General features: G+C 50.2%; 1 protein-coding gene across 6 annotated transcripts in view; it reads right to left on the bottom strand.

The window, feature by feature from the left end:
- Positions 1-297: 297 nt before the first annotated feature.
- Positions 298-25,476, bottom strand: part of LOC119504648 (ral guanine nucleotide dissociation stimulator-like) — a 69,537-nt gene continuing 44,358 nt past the window's right edge. Inside the window, exons 7-19 of one of the 6 annotated variants that reach the window (XM_037796989.1) lie at positions 22,159-22,344; positions 21,455-21,576; positions 20,115-20,212; positions 11,789-11,967; positions 10,737-10,850; positions 7,155-7,214; positions 6,201-6,394; positions 5,211-5,941; positions 4,927-5,048; positions 4,161-4,353; positions 3,771-3,989; positions 2,390-2,504; positions 298-1,053 (exon numbers count right to left, since the gene is read on the bottom strand). In XM_037796989.1, coding sequence (XP_037652917.1) covers positions 905-1,053; positions 2,390-2,504; positions 3,771-3,989; positions 4,161-4,353; positions 4,927-5,048; positions 5,211-5,941; positions 6,201-6,394; positions 7,155-7,214; positions 10,737-10,819 — 1,866 coding nt within the window. In that variant the 5' untranslated portion in view covers positions 10,820-10,850; positions 11,789-11,967; positions 20,115-20,212; positions 21,455-21,576; positions 22,159-22,344 and the 3' untranslated portion in view covers positions 298-904. The other 5 variants (XM_037796987.1, XM_037796986.1, XM_037796985.1 and 2 more) reach the window with 5 other exon arrangements.

Below are 25,476 nucleotides of genomic sequence, written 5' to 3'. Positions count from 1 at the left end.
AGGTGACTGACACCGAAACGGACATTTGCTGTGGCATTTGCTCTGGGAAGAAGGGGCTTGTGTGCATCCTTCAGAAAGCCACGGAATGTTCACTGGCCCTTCTACATTCCCTCACAATAAACTGACAACCCTGCATGACTTCTTATTTGAATGATCAGGTGAGAGCCAGTATCTCATTCATCTTAACACAGAACATGAAAGAACCAACCCTCAACTCTGAAGTTTGAAGAAAAGAAGATTTAATATAATATTAAAGCCTAACATTTCCTATATACAAAAAAAAAAAAAAAAAACCACCTCTCTCCAATAGGTATATATTTTCTGCCCAATATACCAAAGTTCAATAATTGACTAATCCTCCCCAATATGCCCTCCCACTACCTCCATCTCCAGGGGTCTCATACACCCCAGGAAGCAGTGATGCATGGCCCTTGCATAGCTTCAGATTTAAGGTCTGTGGCACCCAGCTGGGTGCTTCCTCCATCAATGGGTAAAGCCTTACAGAGTGAAGAGGCCTCTCCAATCCCTGGGATGAGGGCCTGGGATGGGTGGGTGGAGAAGCCTCACTCCGGGGAGGTCCTGATGATACTATGTTTGGTGCAGCCTGAGGAACACTGCAGTGGGGTGAGGCAGGGCAGGAACCCCAGGGAAGGTCGTGTGTGGGGACCCATGGCCCGAGGAGAGGGCAGTGAGTGGTCCACAGGAGTCTGGGTCAGGCTGTCAAGGGGCAGGGAGATGCCAGCAGGAGGAGAGGTTCAGGGCTGAAACAAGGGTCAGGGCAGGGAGGGCTCAGCAGGCTGGTGGGGAGGGAAGTGCCCACCTGGCACGGCGATGTCACCCAACCAGCTACACGTGGGAAGATGACCCTGAGGCTGGCAGCTGTCAGGGCCAGTGAGAAGCGGCTTCACTTCTTCTTCCGTTGAAAAAGGGTGAACAGGCCACCCTTTTTCCCTTTCTTCCCCTTGGCGGAGGTTTTCTTAGTCAGCAGCAAATCATAATTGCCTGAAGGGTCCATGGCATACAAGAGATTCACCCTATCTGGAATCTTCATCCCTGGAGGAGAGGGAAACACAGGTGGTCACCTCCACCCACTGTACACCCCACAAGGGGAGGCCTGTGCGAGAGACGTGAGTCCCAGTATCCAGGTCTAAGACCACCAAGGACCCCTCTGAACGACACTTGCCCAAAGGCAAAAGTCAAGAAGCACTGAACCAACAAATCTTGTGAAAAGGGGACTCTGTCTTTACCAGGGTCAACCTCAGGTGAGAGCTGTCAAAGGCTCCCCCACCTGGACACCTCACTCCCCAATCCTAGACATCTTCCCTGCTGGGCATCTTGGAGCTGGAGGAAGCCTTCTAGAATGCAGACATCTCTCCTGAATCCCACACTCCTCGGGGCAAGGTGACAGAGGATGAAGGAGGGGCAGGCCAAGCTCCGGCCTCCTGAGCAGGGGACCAGGGGGCCTTCAAGCCCAGGGAACCTTAAGCCAGCACTGACTTCCTCTCTGAACCTCTTTTCCACCTGTCTGCTCTGGCCTAGAGCCTGCTGGGACACAAGGCTGGGTCGGACTCACTGCTCCAGGTTCCATTGTGTGGCTCCTTCTCTACGTCCTCATCCTCTCTAGGGCTCACTCCTCCTTTTCTGAAACTCGGGGTCCCACCCACCCTGCCTATCTCACCACAGTGGTGCTGGAAGATGAGAGAGGATTTAGGAAACCACCTCCAGGGTGTCAGAAAACTTTCCCTGGGCTAATGGCTGAGAATGTGTGACCAGCTCACCAAAAAGGAAATACAGTTACCCTTTATGGTGTGTGAATAGACTATGTGCTCTCAAACGGAGTGGTTTCCTCTCCCGTTGGGGATGAGAAACAGGCACGGGGGTGTAACTGCCCCATGGACCCAGACCCCCAGGCTGCCCGGCTCTCAGTCACTGCTGTGGGGACTCGGTGGATTCCTGGAGCCTCTGAAGGGGATCAAGGGGAGTTTGTTCTCTTTTGTCATTACAATATTTCATATTTGAAATTGGTGTGCACAGCCTCTTGTTTCTTTGGGATGCACAACTGATCCCATGCTGGCTAGAGGGTCCCTCAAAGTGGAGAATGTGAACGTGGCTTGATGTCCACTGAGCCAAGGAGGGAGGCCTTTCTCTTGGATCTCACTGATGACAGCTTTCCCCTAGGACCCCCACTGTCCGGACACATCCAGGGAGGACAGATGTCCGGGAGGAGGAGCCGGCAGGAGCAGTCGCTGCAGGCACCGAGGGCACCAAGATGCTGACCACTTCCCTTTTCATGGGTTTTCTGGGCAGAGGGCCTGGGTCCCGGTGGCTGGGAGTGGGGTGCGGAGGCCGCCCCCTCACAGAGGACTTCTTCAAGAGCCGCCTGACTTACTTCTCTTCGGTGAAACAATTTGCACCAGCATGTAGTCCTCTGGATCTTCTTCCTCCAGGAGATGCTTCTCCAGGGCTTTGCGGATAAAGGCCCGTGTCCTGTCTTGGCAGGTCAGCTGGGGTATGTCGGGGGGACAGGCCATCAGGGCTCAGACTGTGGAGCCAACTCCCACAAGGGCAGTGGCCGGGGTCCCTCTGGAGCTGTCTCCCCAGGGAACACAGGGCTCTGAGCTTCCAGTCAGCCTGGGTGGACAGGGGCCCCACTGCTTTTCTCTGCTCCCCTGAGCCACCTCCAGGAAATGAGGGTGTGTTTTCCAATTATTTCTTCCCCATCACCTTCAAGAAATACACATCTGTCTTACAGCTCCCTCCCCAGGACAGAGCCCCTTCCCTCTAGGTCTTCAGTCTCACAGTTCCTCCACCTCAAGGGCCCCAGGGACAGAGGCCTCCATAGAGGATGGTGCTGGAGATGGATGTGGACACTCTCTGTGAGCTCCTCCCACCACACTGAGCTACTCTTTGCACTCCAGGACCAGCCCTCCTGAACAGGCCCCTCCAGGATCACAATGTTAGTGACCTCCGAGAAAGACATCTAGTCCAAGCCTGGGTGTCAGTGAGGAGGGGGAGCTGGACACCCACAGGGCTACCACACACCAGGCCTGTGCTGGTTCAGGGGACACACCCCAGCGGCCTCACCCCGAGTGCCTGGGCACCAACCAGACTCAGACAAAGAGTCACACAAGTGACAGCTTAGTTACAACCACCCGAGTCCCAGGTGACAAGGGAAGTAGAGAAAGGCACGTGTGTAACATGGCAACTCAGCCACCCTGTGTGGGTGGGGGCTCAGGTGTCTCAAGCAGCAAATCTATCCAGGGTCTGGTCCCCTCACGGCCACTGCCCTGGGGCAGCCCCTCCTCTCCCTTCCTGGGGGGCAGCAGCAGCCCCTAACTGGCTTCCCAGGGTCTGCACCACTTGGGGCCTGATGTGACCCAGCCCCTGGGGCCTCCTGACCTCAGTCATGCCCCCTGACCCCTGTTCCTTCACCTCTGGCCTCCTGACTGCTCCTAAGTTGGGACAGACATGCTTCAAGCCTGGATATTTCCAGGCTGTCCCCTCTCTCCCCACCCTCAGGGCCTGCCTCACTGAGGTCGTCCCAGGCTGTGCAATCTCAAGGTGAAGCCTCAAACCCACGTCCACCACCCTCAGCCCTGACTGCCACTGAACACCCGCCTGTGCTCCTTCGGGATCTGCTTGTGTCTCTGTCCCTCCCAACCCGCTAGCTTGTGGACACCAGGAGGGCAGGGAGGGAACATGTCAGTTATTCCACATCCACTGTCTGAACGAGTGAGGGGCCCCCACGCACAGCTGCCCACCCGGCTCACCATCATGCTTTTGTAAACATTTCCGTTGTCCATGTCCACTCTGACTCGCACGATGCATTTGTCGTCCACCATCTTGTTATAAATTGGCAGGAATTCAAAGGGTATCTGGGTTCTCAGTGGGGCCCTGGGTATGGGGTGGGCCGAGGAGGAGGTGGTGCCACTGGATGTTGAGGTGACACCGGGTGACTCCGGGGATGACGGGAAGGTCGACTCCCCAACCTGTGGGGGGACAGCAAGGTCAGAAGCAACCCTGGAGCCTGCAGGACACCTCTGGCAAATGGCAGGCTCCAGTGGGGCTTCTAGGAGCTCTGTTTCCTACTGGGGACCCCTTGACCACTTGTTTAGGGGGACATGGGGAAGGGCCTCCAGGGAGGAGGAGTGGGCAGGCACCTGCTTCCCCTGGCCATCAGGGCATTCGGTGACAAGGGCCATGCCTATCTCGAGATCTGGCTTTGAGGCGTCAGCCACGTGTCCAGGGAATGAGGTAGCTGCATCCCCACTGCTGAGGTCGGGGCCACTGTGGAGCCGGGCACTGGACTCTGTGTTGCCACTAGTGCTGGGCTCAGCACTGGGTTCCTGAGAGCTGAAAGGAAGGGCGGCTTACCTGGGCTGTTGCCAGGGACACAGTCTACACCCTCATGCTCCCCTTGCACTCTGGGCTCAACCAACCAGAGAATTCATTCAACATCTCCTATTTTCATTGAGGGACACCAAGGACCAGAATGATGGTGGACTCGATACTGTCTCAGGCCTGCTCAGGTGTGGAGAGGGTCCCAATACTAAGCAGTCAACACCCTGAGCCCATCCTTAGCCCAAAGGGACACTGAGCCCTGAGGCATCCCTGGATTGGGAACACACTGAGTTCTCCCAGGCATGAGGTCCCCTGGGAGGTCTGGGGCCTGGGGTGTGTTGCTGGCCAACAGGGCTGGGGGCTCCAGCTCACAAGACCAGTGGTCGCTACAGGGCAAATGGCTGCTGTGAGGCTACCAGAAGCCACAGCTCAGGGCTCCCTCCCACAGTCTGATCAGGAGTCTGGGTGCCCCAGGGGTCCCTTGGCCACAGGTCTGATAGAACCCAGAGTCAGGGCCACAGGCTCTCTGGACCTGGCCTGTAGGAAGATGCCCCCAATTCTGTCCACTTTCTGCCCTGGCATTACCACTTGGCCTTGCTGAGCTGTTCCACGTTCCCAAAACAGGCCCCAAGTTGCTCCAGGGGTCGACAGTGGGTCTCACTGGATTCCGCCTGGAGGTGCTGGATCCTCGGCATGACCTGGTCTCCCTGTGGCGAGAGGGCAGGAGAGGGTGGAGAGGTCACCAGGCTGTCAAATGGTGGAGCCGGGATTTGGACCCAGATCACTGGACTCCAGGTCAAGGAGTGGCAGTTCAGGGACACCGATGCCAGAACAGTTCCTCCCAAGTCCACGCAAGCCCAGATGCTCACCACCTGCATCGGTGTCATCTGCTCGGCCACCAGCCTGGGAGGGTCCTCAGAGAGAGGGGACGTCACCTCCTTCAGACCATGCTCCAGGCTCTCAGGGGAGCAGCAGGAAGGCTCTTGTGGTGGAGCAAGAGCTGGTGCTGAATTCAGCTCTGCCAGTGGCACTGCAGGTGACACGAGGATTTCCTCCTGCTCTGCAGCTGTTACCACAGTCGGTGAGTTAACAGGTGCTACCTCCAGAGGTGGCACTGGTGCTGGGTGGGAAAGTGGCAGTACAGGTGACACAGGAGCCACTTCCTGCTGTGGACCTGAGGCTACCGGTGTTGAGTTAACCGGCTCCAGCTCCTCAGTTGGGAAGGTCACCACCTCTGGAGGTGGCAACGGAGCTGCCTCCAGCTCTGGCGACGGTGTGTCTGCTGGTGAGGAGGATGGCTCCACATCAGGTGCCATAAATGCCTCGACCTCTGGCAGTAGAGGGGGCCTCAGAGCTACTGCCAGCTCTGTCAGTGATGCTGCAGCCGGTGATGTTGCAACCTCTGGAGGTGGCACAGCAGGTGGCTTCAGAGTTGCCTCCAACTCCAGAGGTGGGACGAACGTTGCAGGAGTAGGAGGCTGGAGTTCTCGAGCCTGCAGCGGCTCTGCCACTGCATGTGGCGCTGGAGGCAGTGCCATCGATGGAACTGGCTCTGGAGGGGGCACTGCGCTGGTTTTCACCTCTGGGTTTGACACGGAAGCTGGAAGAGGAGGAAGATGCAACAGGCCTGGCTATCTACGGGCCTTTCCGGAGGCAGAAATGACTGCACGGCCTCTACATCAGCCCCACACAAGCACGCCACCCCCAAGAATCCTTCCCAAACTGCAGTTCCCCAGGTGAGTGGTCTGATGCTGCCTTTTACTCGGGGCCCAAAGGCAGTCTCTGGAGTTTCCTCCTTGTGAGGCTCCAGCCCGTTCCCTCCCCACCCACTCACGTGCCCTCACCCCCAGGGCCCTCACCCTCTGTCGCGGTCTCACTGGGCTCCGCGGGCTCCAGGAGAGAAAGGAGGTCCTGAGCACGCCTCTCCAGGGCAGACCCAGGCAGGGCGACCTGTGCAAGCACCACCAGCTGTTTGAGGCAGGGAACGCCTGGGTGCTGGCAGAAATCAGCCAGCAGCTCTTCCAGCCAGGTGAGCAGGAGGCAGGAGACGGAGCTGGGGGTGGACGGGTGGGCAGCAGGGTGAGGGGAACGGCCCTTCCGGCCACACTGCCCTCTGACGACCACCTCCCGGGTCGGGGTTCCTGGGTCAGACAAGAAGACAGACTTCTCCGTCTGTGTCCCCTGGGCCCCTCCACCTGGAACAGAACCTTCACGAGGACAGGGAGGGCTGTGTCTGCTGTCAGAGGGCGCAGCCCTGGCACACAGTAGGAAATTTGAATGTCTCCGCCTGATGAAGGAACAGAGCCTGTCCCCCTGCCCTAGCCTGCCCCAGTCCCGGTGGCCCCTCAGTCTGGAGTTCATGCCCTGAGGTCGTGCCTCATTCTCTGTGAGCCATGTGAGGGACTCTCATGCACTGTCACTGTCCCCCAGAGGGCATGGGACAGCTCCCCCCAGCCCTCCAGCAGCTAGGCTCACAGGACTAAGCATGGAGGCACATTTGTGAGCTGCATTCTCACCACACCCACTGATCTGGAACTGTGGCTGGAGGGTGTTGCAGGGACAAGCAGAGCTGGGGTGGAGCTGGGATGGCCTATGAGACCCAGGGAGGTGTCTGCACCCAGTGCCCCGGGAACCCTCCCATGGGTCACTGTGAGTCCGGTTCTCCTGCAGGAGATGGAGCCCTGGCTTCTGCTCTCCCGTGGGAATGATGAGAGGGACCCAGGCTTCTGCCCAGTCACTCCTGCCACCAGCCCCCCACCCCCATCCTGGGTTGTGAAGAAGGAGCCCCCTCTCCTCACCCCGAGTTCACTCACTTTTTGAAGCCTTCCTGGCCTCCTCCATCCCCATCACCAAAACTGCAGTAATCTGCATATCTAGAGGGGACACGAAGGTGTCACATGTAACTTTCTTAGTGCACCTCCTAATGATGATATCTGGTGCTGCTCTCTGAAGGAAAGCCCAGAAGTGCAGACAAGTTTGCAGCTTTGTGCAATGAAGTAGACTAAGTGCCTTAAAAAGTGCCTGCACATAGTAGACCCTTCATACATATTTGAGGAATGAATGAGGCCCGAATTGCACCTTCTCAGATAGGGCCTGGGGCTCCTCTGCCAGCCCCCAGCATTGTCTGCCCAGGCTACCTCGAAGACAAGGTCCATGAAGATGGGATCTCAAACCTCCTTTGAATAGGAATACATGTTTGCAAAGGTCAGTTTGAGGTACAGCTTCTCCATGTGGAGAGGAAATTCCTAAATGTTGACAACCCCTCCCCACTGACACCCCTTTCTGAGGCCTAGCACAGTGAAGCACCTTCCCATTGAGTCCTGATGGTGACCTCAGGAACCTGGTCCTTCTCCCACCCCACTTCCCAGGGGAGGAAACTGAGGCTAGAGGCTGCAATGACCTTCCCCAGACAGACAGCTCGTGGGTGGCAGAGCTGTCAGGGGATGGAAGAGGGGGGCACTCACCTTTTGGAAACCTGGTCGAGGACTTCTTCAATAGAGAGGAAGCCCCGGTAATTTATTAGCAAGTTGGTCACGTAGACTCGGTCACCCACCTGCACGGCCAGCACCAGCAGCTTCATGAGCTTATCCAAAACCCGTTCCTTGTGGGTGCGCTCCAGGCTGCTCTGCACCCTCCTCTGTGCCGGTGTGTTTGCATGCTAGGAAAGGGCAGAGAAGGAGCAGATGGTCAGCAGCTGCACTGGGGGGAGGTGTAGATCTGCCTCTCCCAGGCCCTCCGAGACCTGGTCATTAAGAGGGGCAGGAGGGCTTCCAGCAGAAAAAGGGCCCAGCCTCCAAAGGAGAACTGTGGTGAGGGAGTAATGAAGTCGTGGACACTCCCCATCATTCGTGGAGATGAGTCACAGGAGAACCTCCCTGTATCACTGCCTGGAAAAAGCTTCATCCCATGAGTCCTCAGGAAACACTGCCATTATTGGGATGGGGGACCCTCCAGGGGCAACTCAAGGTCCCGCAGGTCAGAAGCAGAACCATCCATGCTCGGGCCTCAGGATGATCCCTCCACACTCTGGGAGGTGGGTGTGCCCCAGACATGGAGGGAAGGGGTCTGCTCCACCTCATCCCTTCCCCACTTTGGAGGCAGTGGACGCAGATGGCCCAGATTATGGGAACACCTTTGATTTCAAAGCAACACCCTGACTTATGTCTTTTGCCTTAAAGGGAGTTCTGGGAACCTGCAGCCATGGTGATCCCTGCTCTGGCAAAGGGACAAATGCCAGGGGTATCCAAGTGGGAGAATGTCCTCTACAGATCTGAGGACCTGAACAGAAGCCTCAGACAAAAGCAAACCCAAATGGCCCCTGGACGATGGGATGGGGCTCCAGCTCTCACGGGGGAGTTGCAAATCAAATCACCAAAGTGACCCCATTTGCCCCACTGACTCCAGACTTGCCAAAACGCAAGAGAATGTTCACAGCCAGACTGAGCGGACATAGGGAAGGAGTCATGGTAGGGACCTGTTGGTGGCCACTGAACCACTGCAGCCTTCCAGAAGTTCAGTGGCTCAGGCTATTGAATCTCCTCTGCATGTGTATGACCAGCCATCCCATTCTGGGGATTCTATCCTGGAATGCGGGAAGGGCGAGCAGTCTGCTAGGACAAACAGGAGATGTTCCCTGCAGCACTGCAGAAATGGCCCAGGAAGGAATCCCTTCAAGAGCTGAGAACAGCACAGGCTGAACCACTGGTCCATGCAGCCCCCCTTCTGGAATGTGCTGGAGGTGTCTCAGGCCACAGCTCCTGGCTTGGAAAGTCAAGGGGATATGTTATATTAGTGTTCAATTTGCACTGGAAATCATGTGATCGAGTGAGCCCCACTCCTTTGAGTCAAACCACCCTTGAGAGCATGAAGATCTGTAAGGCTTGGAGATGGTGTGGAAGGACACTCCAGCCAACTACCCCAGTGTGAGAATGAGATTAAGTTTAGCTTTCACACAGGAGAGGTGTGCCTTGCAGGGTGGGGCAGTTCAAGAATTGGCAGAAGGTCAAAAAGACAAACTGTAGTCCATGCTCAGTCCTCCTGTTTATCTGCCCACTAGCCACAGTCAGTCCCCCTGTTTATCAGCCCACTATCTGCTATCTCTGCAAGGTGGAGACTCGGGGGAGAGGTTCCCAAAATAGCCTCATAACTTGTTACCAAACTAGCCCAGACTGGCTCTAAAGAGGCCTGGGCATAACCATTATACTCAGGGGTGGAGATTTGTTCCAAACCTTCCAAATGTTGCAAATTCATACAGGAAACTTATTTCAAATGTTTCCAATTTGCACAGGCTGCATATTTCAAATCTGCATGGGCTAGTTAGGCTTGTGCAATAGAATGTAACCTCTGGAGTATCCAGCCACTGGAGGAACAGGAGGGACTTGCCATTAGGTGTTAAGAAATAAATTCCGCTGTGTCTATTGTTCTGGGCACCAACCCCCCACATTGGGGTTGGGCACCCATTCTTGCAAGATCGTGAATAAATTCTTTTCTTCTCCACAATCCGGTGAGCATTTATTCCTTTTAGGAATAGGGCTTGTTTCTCACACCAGGGGTCACCTGTGTTCAACAATTGACAATAAAAAAGCAGGAAAGTGCAAAGGAGCTCTTGGCTTAATCTGGGGGAAAAAAATTTGCTATCTCTTCTCAGATGCTACTACAAATGTGTGTAAAACTACTCTCCACCTGGCTATGAACACGGTTGTGCAGATTGGTGGGGTGGTGAGGGTGGAGAACCAGATGCCTTTTGGAGTGAGACTTTCAGCGAATCAGAAGGCAAAACCATGGAAAGATGCCTGGGGAAGGCTCAACGGTCATATCTGCACCTTCCAGCCTGCCCCAGCTGCCTCAGGACCCTGGAATCAAGAAGCCCCTGCTCCTGCTCTCACTTACACATTCCACCAGTCCAGGCTGTGGTCAGGAGGCCCCTCCACCTTGCATATAGATACAGTGTACCTGACACCTACAAGCAGCTCCTCACTGATGCCCTGCGTGGAGCTCTGCAAACACAGTGCCCAGCAGCTGCGCAAGGGGCATTGGGAGGCTACCTGGCCATCGCCACAAGGGGAGCACCCCTTGTTATCTCTGCGACCCAGGTCAGGCACAGATGGGGGCCTGAATGCACCTCCGGCCCACTTGGAATGGAGATGATAACTTACGGAGCTGGGATTCACACGTAGAATAACGGTTGCCTCCTCATCACCACTTGCCTTCCCACCAGCCACCTGTGACCTGAGGTGTGAACACGAAGGGTCCACCAGTTTTCCCAACCCTGCCCCAGATGGACCCACTCCTCTCGCCTTCTACACAGTGTTAGGAAGGGGGATAATAGGTTGCTGAGGGAGGATGACAATGCTGGCATTGCCTGAATTGTCTGAACTTTGCCAACCCTGACTTACCTTTGAAAACCTCCCGGCCAATGGACAGCGGCTTCGTGGAGAAGGGCTGAGCCAATGTCTGCACCGCTGGAAACAGGTCTCATCCTCCAGTGTCTTGAGGTGAGAACCTCGGGACTTACCAAAACAACAGGACATGTTGCTCTGTCGAGCGTCTCCTGTTAAGTGAGCTGGGCAGGGCCAGTCTGTGGAATCTGGGTGCCTGGTTACCAGGGTTCCAAGTTCCACTGGCTCTACCTCCAAGGAAGTGAGGTCACATCCTTGGGTCCCCTTAACTGACACCTCTCAACAGCAAGACCCCTCAGGTCCCCTCAGGTCCCATCCTCCTCAACCATGTCATCATGTTCTCTGGGCACAGTCTGAAAGATGATCCTAATGTGGATGGGTGGGTGAGGGGAAGAGCAATGCAGGCTGGGAAGGGCATGGCTTTGAGATGGGCCAAAACATGGCCTGTTGTCAGGGTGTAGAAGTTTCCAGTGAGGCTGCAACACAGTGGGGAGGCAGCAGACTGGGGAGCCTTTACTGAGAAGAATACAAAGAATGTTGTGTGGAGGGGTTGGGACACTGCAGGCTGGAGGTGAAGAGAATGATCTCGGGGATACGGTCCTGGTGTCCAGCAACTCAGAGCTGGAGGAAGCCTAGTGAGCACAGGCCACCCCACCCCAACCTGGATTCCTCCATGGCCAGGCATGGGTGAGGAGGCACACCTCAGTGTCTTCCCTTGCACACTGTGGGTGCTGTGGCAGCTGTCTGGGAATGCTGGCCGGAAGTCCCGGAGACGACTACCTGTCAGTGGAGCTGCTCAGAAAACGCTGGACTCAGACGGGCCTCGCAGCCCTAATGTCATGTACTCTTCACACCTGGGGTGAGATGGATGGAGGAAACTGCCAAATGTCCAACAGCTCAGAGGTGACTCTGGGAATGACATTTAGGCCTCTTTCCTTTCAGTGACTCACATTCACACAGTCATTCAAATAAAACTTTCAGAACACTTTCTGTTAGCCCAGCAACGTGCAGACGACTTGGGGCATCGTCCATGATTTCTTGGAACTTACGGCTGTGCGGAAGTAGAGATGGCGTATCAACCCGGCAAATGCTGACATAGGGATGAGGAGGAGCTCTTCTGAGGACACAGAAAGGCCTCCTGTGCAGAGAGTGAGGGAAGAGCATGCCCGATGGGTGTGCAGAGTAGAAAACATGTTCTGCATCAGGTCTTACAGGTCATGTGATGATGCTGGAACACAAAAGATGGGAGGGAGACAATTGAATATACAGAAATGTCATGAAGTTTGAGATGCAGCGAACCCATTGCAAAGGGGTACTGCAAAAATTTTTTATACATTTTAAAAATTTTTAAATTTTTTTATAAATAATTTTTTATAAATAATATATATAAATACATATACAATTATATTTTTTAATCATTTTATTGAGATATATTCACATACCACTCAGTCATACAAAAGAAATCGTACTTTTGATTGTTTACAGTACCATTACATAGTGGTACATTCATCACCTAAATCAATCCCTGACACCTTCATTAGCACACACACAAAAATAACAAGAATAATAATTAGAGTGAAAAAGAGCAATTGAAGTAAAAAAGAACACTGGGTACCTTTGTCTGTTTGTTTCCTTCCCCTATTTTTCTACTCATCCATCCATAAACTAGACAAAGTGGAGTGTGGTCCTTATGGCTTTCCCAATCCCATTGTCACCCCTCATAAGCTACATTTTTATACATCTGTCTTCGAGATTCATGGGTTCTGGGTTGTAGTTTGATAGTTTCAGGTATCCACCACCAGCTACCCCAATTCTTTAGAACCTAAAAAGGGTTGTCTAAAGTGTGCGTAAGAGTGCCCACCAGAGTGACCTCTCGGCTCGTTTTGGAATCTCTCTGCCACTGAAGCTTATTTCATTTCCTTTCACATCCCCCTTTTGGTCAAGAAGATGTTCTCCGTCCCACGATGCCGGGTCTACATTCCTCCCCGGGAGTCATATTCTACGTTGCCAGGGAGATTCACTCCCCTGGGTGTCTGATCCCACGTAGGGGGGAGGGCAGTGATTTCACCTTTCAAGTTGGCTTAGCCAGAGAGAGAGGGCCACATCTGAGCAACAAAGAGGCATTCAGGAGGAGACTCTTAGGCACAAATATAGGGAGGCCTAGCCTCTCCTTTGCAGCAACCATTTCCCAAGGGTAAAACTTATGGTAGAGGGCTCAACCCATCAAACCACCAGTCCCCTATGTCCGTGGTCATGTTAGCAACCATGGAGGTGGGGTGGGCGAATACCCCTGCATTCTCCACAGGCTCCTCAAGGGGGCACTACATCATTTTTTTTTCATTGTTTTTCTTTCTTTCTTTTTTTTTTTTTTAACTTTCCCTTCTTTTTTAAATCAACTGTATGAAAAAAAAAAGTTAAAAAGAAAACAAACATACAGTAAAAGAACATTTCAAAGAGACCATAACAAGGGAGTAAGAAAAAGACAACTAACCTAAGATAACTGCTTAACTTCCAACATGTTCCTACTTTACCCCAAGAAAGTTACATAATATAGCAACATTTCTGTGAACTTGTTCCTACTATATCCATCAGAAATTAACAGACCATAGTCATTTCTGGGCATCCCCAGAACGTTAAACAGCTTATCTGTTCTTCTTGGATTATTGTTCCCCCTTCCTTAATTACTCTCTACTGCTAGTTCCCCTACATTCTACATTATAAACGATCTGTTTTACATTTTTGAAAGTTCACATTAGTGGTAGCATATAATATTTCTCTTTTTGTGCCTGGCTTATTTCACTCAGCATTATGTCTTCAAGGTTCATCCATGTTGTCATATGTTTCAAGAGATCGTTCCTTCTTACTGACGCGTAGTATTCCATCGTGTGTATATACCACATTTTATTTATCCACTCATCTGTTGAAGGACATTTGGGTTGTTTCCATCTCTTGGCAATTGTGAATAATGCTGCTATGAACATTGGCGTGCAGATATCTGTTCATGTCACTGCTTTCCGATCTTCCGGGTATATACCGAGAAGTGCAATCGCCGGATCGAATGGTAGCTCTATATCTAGTTTTCTAAGGAACTGCCAGACTGACTTCCAGAGTGGCTGAACCATTATATAGTCCCACCAACAGTGAATAAGAGTTCCAATTTCTCCACATCCCCTCCAGCATTTGTAGTTTCCTGTTTGTTTAATGGCAGCCATTCTAACCGGTGTTAGATGGTATCTCATTGTGGTTTTAATTTGCATCTCTCTAATAGCTAGTGAAGCTGAACATTTTTTCATGTGTTTCTTGGCCATTTGTATTTCCTCTTCAGAGAACTGTCTTTTCATATCTTTTGCCCATTTTATAATTGGGCTGTCTGTACTATTGTCATTGAGTTGTAGGATTTCTTTGTATATGCAAGATATCAGTCTTTTGTCAGATACATGGTTTCCAAAAATTTTTTCCCATTGAGTTGGCTGCCTCTTTACCTTTTTGAGAAATTCCTTTGCGGTGCAGAAACTTCTAAGCTTCAGGAGTTCCCATTTATCTATTTTCTCCTTTGTTGCTTGTGCTTTGGGTGTAAAGTCTAGGAAGTGGCCGCCTAATACAAGGTCTTGAAGATGTTTTCCTACATTATCTTCTAGGAGTTTTATGGTACTTTCTTTTATATTGAGATCTTTGGTCCATTTTGAGTTAATTTTTGTGTAGGGGGTGAGGTAGGGGTCCTCTTTCATTCTTTTGGATATGGATATCCAACTCTCCCAGCCCCATTTGTTGAAAAGACCATTATGGCTCAGTTCGGTGACTTTGGGGGCCTTATCAAAGATCAGTCGGCCATAGATCTGAGGGTCTATCTCTGAATTCTCAATTCGATTCCATTGATCTATATGTCTATCTTTGTGCCAGTACCATGCTGTTTTGGCAACTGTGGCTTTATAATAAGCTTCAAAGTCAGGGAGTGTAAGTCCTCCCACTTCGTTTTTCTTTTTTAGAGTGTCTTTAGCAATTCGAGGCATCTTCCCTTTCCAAATAAATTTGATAACTAGCTTTTCCAAGTCTGCAAAGTAGGTTGTTGGAATTTTGATTGGGATTGCATTGAATCTGTAGATGAGTTTGGGTAGAATTGACATCTTAATGACATTTAGTCTTCCTATCCATGAACATGGAATATTTTTCCATCTTTTAAGGTCCCCTTCTATTTCTTTTAGTAGAGTTATGTAGTTTTCTTTGTATAGGTCTTTGACATCTTTGGTTAAGTTGATTCCTAGGTACTTGATTTTTTTAGTTGCTATTGAAAATGGTATCTTTTTCTTGAGTGTCTCTTCAGTTTGTTCATTTCTAGCATATAGAAACATTACTGACTTATGTGCATTAATCTTGTATCTCGCTACTTTGCTAAATTTGTTTATTAGCTCTAGTAGCTGTATCGTCGATTTCTCAGGGTTTTCTAGATATAAGATCATATCGTCTGCAAACAATGACAGTTTTACTTCTTCTTTTCCAATTTGGATGCCTTTTATTTCTTTGTCTTGCCGGATTGCCCTGGCTAGCACTTCCAGCACAATGTTGAATAACAGTGGTGACAGTGGGCATCCTTGTCTTGTTCCTGATCTTAGAGGGAAGGCTTTCAGTCTCTCACCATTGAGTACTATGCTGGCTGTGGGTTTTTCATATATGCTCTTTATCATGTTGAGGAAGTTTCCTTCAATTCCTACCTTTTGAAGTGTTTTTATCAAAAACGGATGTTGGATTTTGTCAAATGCTTTTTCAGCATCTATTGAGATGATCATTTGATTTTTCCCTTTTGAATTTTTAATGTGTTGTAATACATTGATTGATTTTCTTATGTTGAACCATCCTTGCATGCCTGGAATGAACCCCACTTGGTCATGGTGTATGATTTTTTTAATGTGTCTTTGGATTCGAATTGCAAGTATTTTGTTGAGGATTTTTGCATCTATATTCATTAGGGAGATTGGCCGGTAGTTTTCCTTTTTTGTAGCATCTTTGCCTGGTTTTGGTATTAGATTGATGTTAGCTTCATAAAATGAGTTAGGTAGTGTTCCATTTTCTTCAATGTTTTGAAAGAGTTTGAGTAAGATTGGTGTCAGTTCTTTCTGGAAAGTTTGGTAGAATTCCCCTGTGAAGCCATCTGGCCCTGGGCATTTATTTGTGGGAAGATTTTTGATGACTGATTGGATCTCTTTGCTTGTGATGGGTTGGTTGAGTTCTTCTATTTCTTCTCTGGTCAGTCTAGGTTGTTCATATGTTTCCAGGAAATTGTCCATTTCTTCTACATTGTCCAGTTTATTGCCATACAGTTGGTCATAATATCCTCTTATAATTTTTTTAATTTCTTCAGGATCTGCAGTTATGTCACCTGTTTCATTCATTATTTTGTTTATATGGGTCTTCTCTCTTTTTGATTTTGTCAGTCTAGCTAGGGGCTTGTCAATCTTGTTGATCTTCTCAAAGAACCAACTTTTGGTGATATTTATCCTCTCTATTGTTTTTTTGTTCTCTATGTCATTTATTTCTGCTTTAATCCTTGTTATTTCTTTTCTTCTACTTGGTTTAGGATTGGTTTGCTGTTCATTTTCTAGCTTCTTCAGTTGATCCATTAGTTCTTTGATTTTGGCTCTTTCTTCCTTTTTAATATATGCGTTTAGTCCTATAAATTTCCCCCTTAGCACTGCTTTTGCTGCATCCCATAGATTTTGGTATGTTGTGTTCTCATTTTCGTTCGTCTCTATATATTTAGCAATTTCTCTTGCTATTTCTTCTTTAACCCACTGATTGTTTAGGAGTGTGTTGTTTAACCTCCAGGTATTTGTGAATTTTCTAAGTCTCTGATGGTTATTGACTTCTAATTGTATTCCATTGTGGTCAGAGAATGTGCTTTGAATAATTTCAATCTTTTTAAATTTATTGAGGCTTGTTTTATGTCCCAGCATATGATCTATTCTGGAGAAAGTTCCGTGAGCACTAGAAAAGTATGTGTATCCTGGTGATTTGGGATGTAATGTCCTGTATATGTCTGTTAAATCTAATTCATTTATCAGATTGTTTAGGTTTTCAATTTCCTTATTGGTCTTCTTTCTGGTTGATCTATCTATGGGAGAGAGTGATGTGTTGAAGTCTCCCACAATTATTGTGGAAATATCAATTGCTTCCTTTAGTTTTGCCAGTGTTTCTCTCATGTATTTTGTGGCACCTTGATTGGGTGCATAGACATTTACGATTGTTATTTCTTCTTGCTGAATTGCCCCTTTTATTAGTATGTAGTGGCCTTCTTTGTCTCTCAAAACATCCCTGCATTTGAAGTCTATTTTATCTGAGATTAATCTTGCTACACCTGCTTTCTTTTGGCTGTAGCTTGCATTAAATATTTTTTTCCATCCTTTCACTTTGAGTTTCTTTGTGTCCCTATGTCTAAGATGAGTCTCTTGTATGCAACATATTGATGGTTCATTTTTTTTGATCCATTCAGCGAATCTATATCTTTTAATTGGGGAGTTTAATCCATTTACATTCAACGTTATAACCGTGAAGGCATTTCTTGAATCAGCCATCTTATCCTTTGGTATATGTTTGCCATATTTTTCCCCTCTCTCTATTGATATCCTTTATTGTACCCATACCGAATCTCTTTAGTACTGAACCTTTCTCCAAGTCTCTCTGTCCTGTCTTTGTTTCTCTGTCTGTAGGGCTCCCTTTAGTATCTCCAGTAGGGCAGGTCTCTTGTTAGCAAATTCTCTCAGCATTTGTTTGTCTGTGAAAAATTTAAGCTCTCCCTCAAATTTGAAGGACAGCTTTGCTGGATAAAGTATTCTTGGCTGGAAATTTTTCTCACTCAGAATTTTAAATATATCGTGCCACTGCCTTCTTGCCTTCATGGTGGCTGCTGAGTAGTCACTACTTAGTCTTATGCTGTTTCCTTTGTATGTGGTGAATTGCTTTTCTCTTGCTGCTTTCAGAACTTGCTCCTTCTCTTCTGTGTTTGACAGTGTGATCAGTATATGTCTTGGAGTGGGTTTATTTTGATTTATTCTATTTGGAGTTCGCTGAGCATTTATGATTTGTGTATTTATGTTGTTTAGAAGATTTGGGAAGTTTTCCCCAACAATTTCTTTGAGTACTCTTCCTAGACCTTTACCCTTTTCTTCCCCTTCTGGGACACCAATGAGTCTTATATTTGGACGTTTCATATTATCTATCATATCCCTGAGGTCCGTTTCGATTTTTTCAATTTTTTTCCCCATTCTTTCTTTTATGCTTTCATTTTCCATTCTGTCATCTTCCAGGTCACTGATTCGTTGTTCAACTTCCTCTAGTCTTGTACTATGAGTGTCCAGAATCTTTTTAATTTGGTCAACAGTTTCTTTAATTTCCATAAGATCATCCATGTTTTTATTTAGTCTTGTAATGTCTTCTTTATGCTCTTCTAGAGTCTTCTTGATTTCCTTCATATCCCGTACTATGGTCTCATTGTTCATCTTTAGTTCTTTGAGTAGCTGCTCTAGGTGCTGTGTCTCTTCTGGTCTTTTGATTTGGGTGCTTGGGCTTGGGTTATCCATATCATCTGGTTTTTTCATATGCTTTATAATTTTCTGTTGTTTTTGGCCTTGTGGCATTTGCTGAACTTGATAGGGTTCTTTTAGGGTTTGTAGACCTATTGAAGTCCTTATCCCTAATTTATCAGATCTACAGCTTCGTGGAGTACACTTTCTCTAACTAACCAGTAGGTGGCGTCCACGAGCCACCTGTTCTCCACAAGCCAGTTCTCCCCTGCTTAGCCTTTTTGGTGAGTGGGGGAGTGAGTCTTGTGGGGCCCAATTGGTGTACCAAGCTTGCGTGTGTAGTTGGTGTTGCCTGCCCTGTATGTGGGGCGTGTTTCTGGGCAGTCAGGGAGGGGGGGTGGCCCTAACAATCAAATTTCCCTGGTGATCCTAGAGTTTTAAAGCTGGTGCAATAGTCTAATCCTTCAGTTCAGTCCTGCCACAGTTTGTCTCTGCCACTGACCCACAAGTCCTTGGTATTGGCGTATGGCTCCTGAGACTTGCAAGTGGGCCCCTCTTCCAGGCTGTGCACCCCGGGTCCTCTGTTGAGGGATGACTGTGCTATGTCACAGGTGAGTGCCGTCCCCTCAGGGCAGTTCTGGGCTGCTGGGCTGTGTAGGGAGGCTCCCAGTCTGCTTAAATGATGGCTGAATGGGGCTTTGTTAATTCACACTGCTCCACCTTCCAAACTCTGGGACAATCAGCTGAGGTTGCAGGGAAGGCTAATGTCCACGCCCAGTTTTGTGGTGTGTGCCTGTTATTTGAAGCCCTTCCATCACACTGGGTTGTCTGGGGCAGCTCTGGGCTATGGGGCTGGCGATGGGCAGGAGTGTTTCCTGTCCACCAGGATGGTGGCTGTGAGCGGACACCCCCCTTTTCTTGGGAAGTTGTGGTGTTTAGTGAATTTTCTCAGCCACTGAATTATTGCCTTTTGTCTCAGAGCTCTCTTAGTTCTGCTCTTGACTTGATGTGCCCAAATTGAAAGTCTTTGAAGCTTTCTGTATTGGGCTTCTTAGAGTAATTGTTTTAGAAAAAGAAAAAAGGATTAAAAAAAAAAAAAAAGGGTCCTCCTCAGAGATCTAATGGGTTATTGAAATGCTAAGAGACAAAGCAACCAGGGCCATTAAGGAAAGGTCCACAAGGCAGAGCGATCGGCTTTTCTTCGGGATTTGCATATGCGCCTTAGGGCCTGAGCTCCGCCCTTCCCCTTTCTGTGTTCACCAGAACTCTAAAAATCCTCTGCTTTTATTTTGGAGTTTTTCGTGATGTTTTTTTTTTTTTTCTATGCCTGTCTCCTCTCTGCTGGGCTGGCTGCTCACAGATTCTCTGGTGTCTGGTCTCTGTCTATCTATGGTTGGAGTCTGGATCAGTAGAATGAGTTTCCGATAAGAGCAGCCACTGCAGTTCTCCCTTCTCCTTCCCGGAGCTGACAGCCCCTCCTCCCACGGGACTGAGCCTGGCACGGATGGGCGCGGGTCCCCTGGCCGCAAAAACTTACAGATTTCACTGATCTCAGAAGTTCGACATTTTCATGAGTGTTGTATGAAGTATGCCCAAAGTCAGATTGCTCTGTGGTGTCCAGTCCACACAGTTCCTGGCTTTCTACCTACTTTCCTGGAGGAGTAACTAAAACATACAGCTCACCAGTCTGCCATCTTGCCCCGCCTCCAATTATATTTTTATATATAATAATATATATATATAAATAATTTTACATTATAATCACAAATGCGGTAGCTTCCTAATGACTGATACTTCAGAGAATACAAAACATTGACTTGTCCTTGTAAGATTGATACCTTTCGTTATGCAAATTTCTGACCTGATCCTCGTCGCTTGAATTCTGCTCCATCCACTGCCACCTTTGCTTACCGCTTCTTTTGTGGATCCTGAAACCCAAGCTCAGACCCTGTTTTCTTCCTAGTGATGAGAGCAAAGTTGAGCTAGTGCAATGGACCTAAGTGTCCAAGTACTTGATTAAGACAACATGACAAGATGAAAAAAACCATCAAATCTTTATGCCTGCAGATTAAGCCACAGACCAAATGGGAAAATTCCTAATTCTCTTCGTTTCCTTTTCCCCATGGAAAAAGCTTGGTATGTGTCAGATGTATCAGTGCAAGGGAGGGGAGTCATCTCCCAACACCTGTCATCCTCACACTCGGTCCTCAACTCTGGAGGCTCCTGGGGCTTCAGCTGAGCAAGAAGAAGGCGGGCATGGCACTCCAGGTCCGAGCCAACCCTGGTGTTCTTGTCCAGCCAGATGTCCAGGAAGGGGGTGATGGCACTGGGTGTGGGTGGGTTGCTATACAGTGAGAGGATTGGCCTGTGCATGCACACAGCCGTCCAAGCAAAACCCTCCCAGAGGCTCCTGTGTCTGCCCCTGCCGGTCCATTAGACACCATCTCCTGTCCCCCCATCCCCACTTGGCCTGTCCTGTCAGTGTCACAGCTAGCCCCTAGTAGTAGGGAGCTAGAACAGAGCCTCAATCATACGATTTCTCTGTCTATAATCTCACCAACTCTCCCCTTCTTCAGCAAAATCTGTCATACTTCGCTGTATCTCCCTGTTGGCAGCCTCCCACTGGAACTGCATGAGGGCAGGGAGGGTTGGGTTGCTGTTGATGGCTCATTGCTAACACATACTAGGAGCTTCATAAATATCTGGCCCAAGAGGGAACTGTGTCTGCCGTCCTGCCTCAGCCCACGTGGACCCTCAAACAGTAGCTCATGGCCCAAGGTGCTACCTCATTCTCCTTGTACCATGTGTGGGTCTCTTCTTCCCACTGCCCCTGTCGTCCGGAAGGTCAGGGGTGCAGCCTACCCCAGCCCCCCAACAGGTGGGCATGAACATATAGGTTCAAATCTCATGTTTGGTCAGTTGCTCATCACCTATCCTGATCAGGTTCTTCAGCCAGCGATGTGGAAGAAGCAGAGATGGATGAGGCCATTGTTGGGACTAGTTATTCTGGGGACTGGCTCTGAGTCCCTAGGGTCCTCTCTGGCCTCGGTGCCCGAGAACATCAGACACAGCTCCCTTTGATGCCTGCCCTCCAGTGGGCATCATAGGTGTCAGGGGCCCAGGTCTTTGCCAAGCCCCTCCTGCCACAACCCCCATACTCCGCATATTGGTTGGGGGTAAGAAGCACTCCTCACTCCTCACCCTGGGTTCCTGGCATTCTGGGATGCTCCTGGTATCCACCTGGCAGGTCACAATGAGGGAAGCTATGTCCACATGTAGAGGAGTCCATGACGGTGTCACATCTCATTTACTGGGTGCACGACCTGGAGATGATGTCTAGTGTTACTTTGGATTCACTGACTAGAATGGAAGCCCATATGGCAGAAGTTCTACCTGCTAATTTCCCTGAATTCAGCTAAGGGACTAAAAACATGTTGGCACAGAGTGGACATCTCAGATATTTGATGAATGAATTATCTGAGACCTGCCCCTTCCTAGATATCTGAGTGGCTTTGGGCCCCCTGCCAGGCCCCAGCAAGCCTTGTTCTGGCTACACCCAATAAGGTGTCACCCTAAATGGATTCTCAACCCTCCATTCTCAATTCTGTGGGAACAGAATTTTGCCAAATATCAAGAGCTCAGTGAGGTGTGAGGCAGAGCTTCTTTATGGGGAAGAGGAAAATGCTACAGTGGACCTCACCTGCTCCTCTGCCCGTCCTTTAGCAGAGCCAGACACCACAGATGCCATCTCTTATTGCAATGTGACAATCACCAGGAAGTCAGTCATTCTACCATCCCACTTTTCAGAGGAGTGAAACTGAGGCTAGCAGCTGCAGTGACCTTCCCCAGAAATGACCTAGTGTGTTGCAGAGTCATTACTGGGCCATGGGGAGAGGAGAGTTCACCTGTTGAACAGCAGGTCCGGCACCTGTCAGGTGAAGCTCTATAAGTGACCAGGAAGATATTGATAGAGGAAAAGTCACTGTCCTGGATGGGAGGCCCCCAGTGCTCCTGAAGCCTCTCTTGTCTGCCTGCCTTGGCGAGATTCGCTGTGCAAGTGTCTTTCCAGTTCTGGAACACTTGTATTCACACTGGGGTGGGACAAATGAGGGACATATAATCAGTGGGTACAGTGTCATGGCAGGAATTTCTAAACTCCTCCCCAAGCCCACCAGAACCCGCAGCTCCGACTCGGAGGGAGATATCTGCCCCTGGGCTCTGTGCTGTCCGGATGCCTTAGCCTGAGGGAGCAACTCTGAGCAATGGGGACAACAGCCAACTCTCCAGCAAGATGACCGTGGGGTGAAGAAGACACACAGCAGCTCAGCACAGCACCGGGCATATGAAACCACCCAGGGATCAGGACCTGATGTAACGCCTGTCTCACCCACGGCCCCCAGCAGCTCCAACAAACACTGAGGAGGAAAAGCACATGGGAAACCTGTGTGAGGGAGGCTCCGGACACCTGCTGGAGGGCTGTATTCAGGAGAGGGAGAGTCATCCTGAACCAGGGCAGGGTTGGGGTGTGGGAGGGGGTGGAGGCAGCCCAGCAGCTCTCAAGGCAAAACATGAATGCAGGGGGCACTTCAGGCTCTTCAGGTTCCAGGCACCCGGAGCAGAGTTTGAACCCAGCTGATGTCGCACATCCTGTTTCACAGCAGCACATACTCAGGCCCAAGGAAGGGCTCATGCAGAGGGTGTCCCATCTGAGCTGAGCACCCCAACTTCTCAAGTCAAACTATAGATTCTCCCCTTAGGCCATGAGCCTGGAGAGAGCCGATTCCCATCACAGGTGAGATTTCACACCCTGGTCATTTGGACCCTCCATCTGGACCACATGGCCCTGCCCTGGGTGTGACCCCTAACCCCTAACCTGAGGGCTGGGACAGGAGCCCACTGGGATGGGAGGTCCGGTGTGGATGGAGCTGGAGCAGCTCCTGCTCCTCAGCACCACAGGCCACAGAGATGACCAGTGTCTTGGGTGACCCCAGGAATTGGAGTTTAGGGACCACGCTGTGCTGATTCCCCAAAGACCCTGACCCATCTCCTGGAAGCACCCTCCACTCAGCTCCCTCTCACTTCAGCCATGAAGGAGGAAAAGAAAACACAGCTCAGGTCAGAGAGAAAGACCCAGACCCTTGCTTTTGGCCCACTGCTCGTCTTCTCCACCGCCCCTTCCTGACCCCTCCTGCCCCGTTAGTGCCAGATTCTCATTGAGAGGCAGGCAGGTCACCACAGGGCCCAGCCTTGGGTGGGGGAACAGTCGGTAATAGTTGAGTTGGAGGGTTGCCTGGTCAATGGCTGGGTTTGGGAAGTAGAGACTAAGATTCTCTAGAATCTTTGGGACTCTCGTTCCCAAAGCAAACCCTGTTACTGTAGGGAGTTGAACTCTAGCCTAGGAGGCTTTAACCGTGTCTTACTCTCTGGTCTGTGTCCATTCCTGGGTCTTGGGTCAATCCCTACTTTTCTCAAGGTCCATCTGACCCCAAATGCAGTGTACTACCCCAGTGCCCATAAAAGTGTCCTCTAACCTCAGTCTTGAGAGGATGGGTAGGTGACTGGGAGCTCCAAGGCACCCAGGGGGCTTCCATGGTGGGCACATGCATGGCCTGCTCCAGAGGCAAAGAAAACACTCGGGAAGGTGGATGGGGTCAGCAGAGCAGGCTGGAGAGGGTGTCTAGAGCAGACCGCTCAGGGCTGTGAATGCTGGGAAAAGGACTCAGGGCCTCTGCAGGTTGGCAGGTGAGCAGGGGACATGACCTGGCTGTCTTCTGAGACCAGAGCTGGAGGGACCTTAGTGGGCACATGGTCCTCTCCCACCCAAGCATGGCTGGCTGAGCCTCACCCAGCTGAGCCTCACCCTAGTTATCCTTTGTATAGTGGGTGCTATGGAAGATGTCTGCTTCATCCTGGGGTAAAGGGGTGGCATTCTGGTCAGTGATCTGGATCTGGATACATATGAAGTACTTGTTCAGGGGGTCAGTAGCCAGAGAGAGCTGAGTGGAGCACCAAGGGGATTCCAGGCCCATCTGGCTTCCGGGAGGTTCTTCTACCTGTTGATCTTTTTTAATGTCCTGGCGAATGGTGCAGTCACCCCCTGCTGGTTGTAGAGGGACAGTGAGGAGTTGAGGTTGCAGCCCCCTAAGAGGAGCACCTGAGGGTGGGAGGGACTGCAGTGGGCAAAGTAGAGAGACATCCAGGAGAAAGAGGTGCAACCAGAGGTTGAGCTGAGGCCTAAGGTCCTTAGAGACAACAGGGGAGGGCAACTCCCTGAAATATGGGGGACAGCTAGATCAGCAGAAGTGAAAGACCTCGTGTCCAGGTCCATGGGGCTTCTAGATGGTTTATTCTGGTGCAAGGGCCTATTGGCTGATTGTTAGGTACAGAGAGTAGAACACTGTCCCCAGGAATAAATGGATCAGGGAAGGGCTGTCAGGGAGAACATAGAGAAAGCCACCTTCTCCTCCTGGCCCCAGAATACTCTGGGATAAGGCTCATGTTCAACTCTTCCCCACTGGAGCTAGAGGAGTCAGGCATGTGTATGCTGAGCTTGCTGGCTACATCCCTGACAAGCCACACCTGAGCTGGTAGGTGGTGTGAAAGCTGGTCCACATACTTGATGCTGAGTTAGTGGTCTGGTGGCTAGATGGAAGGCTTACACTGGGGAGACTCTCACAAGACCTAGCTAAGCCTCCCCGTGCTACCATTGCAGTTTTTTTCGTGGGACACCATGCTAATGATCAGTCAACAGAACCCCACATGTCCCAGCTGTCTGAGAGATCATTCTTCATTGCCCCATTTCCCAAAGATGGAAACTGAGGCCAGAGAGATGAGGCAACTTGCCCATGTCATGGGTTGGACAGGCGTGGAGTGGAAATCCCAGCACAGGCTGTCTGACTCCCAGGGACCCTGCGGAGCCCCGGGCTTCACTGAGTGCTCAAGCAGCCCACCCCTTCCTGTAGCAGGCTGGGCCCCTTCACCAGTGTTTTATCCTGCCTTTGTTCTTCCATGACTTGGAGGTGTTGTTGGCCGATGGAAGCAGAGGATCCAGCTCCCAAGAGAGTGTTTGCTGCACAGCAGGGCAGCCATTATGGTGCTACCAGGAGCCTCATCCCAGGTCCCCTTCCCAGGGTCAACACAGAAGTTGGAGTCTGGGGGCCCCATCTGTCCCCAGGCCATAAGCCTGAGGCTGAACAAGGAGTCATGGACGCAGGCTCCCTGGG

Source organism: Choloepus didactylus, chromosome 10 (assembly GCF_015220235.1).
Source record: "Choloepus didactylus isolate mChoDid1 chromosome 10, mChoDid1.pri, whole genome shotgun sequence".
Classification (NCBI taxonomy): domain Eukaryota; kingdom Metazoa; phylum Chordata; class Mammalia; order Pilosa; family Megalonychidae; genus Choloepus; species Choloepus didactylus.
Note: the sequence above shows the minus strand (reverse complement) of the source record. Positions and strands in the feature narration are given on the sequence as shown.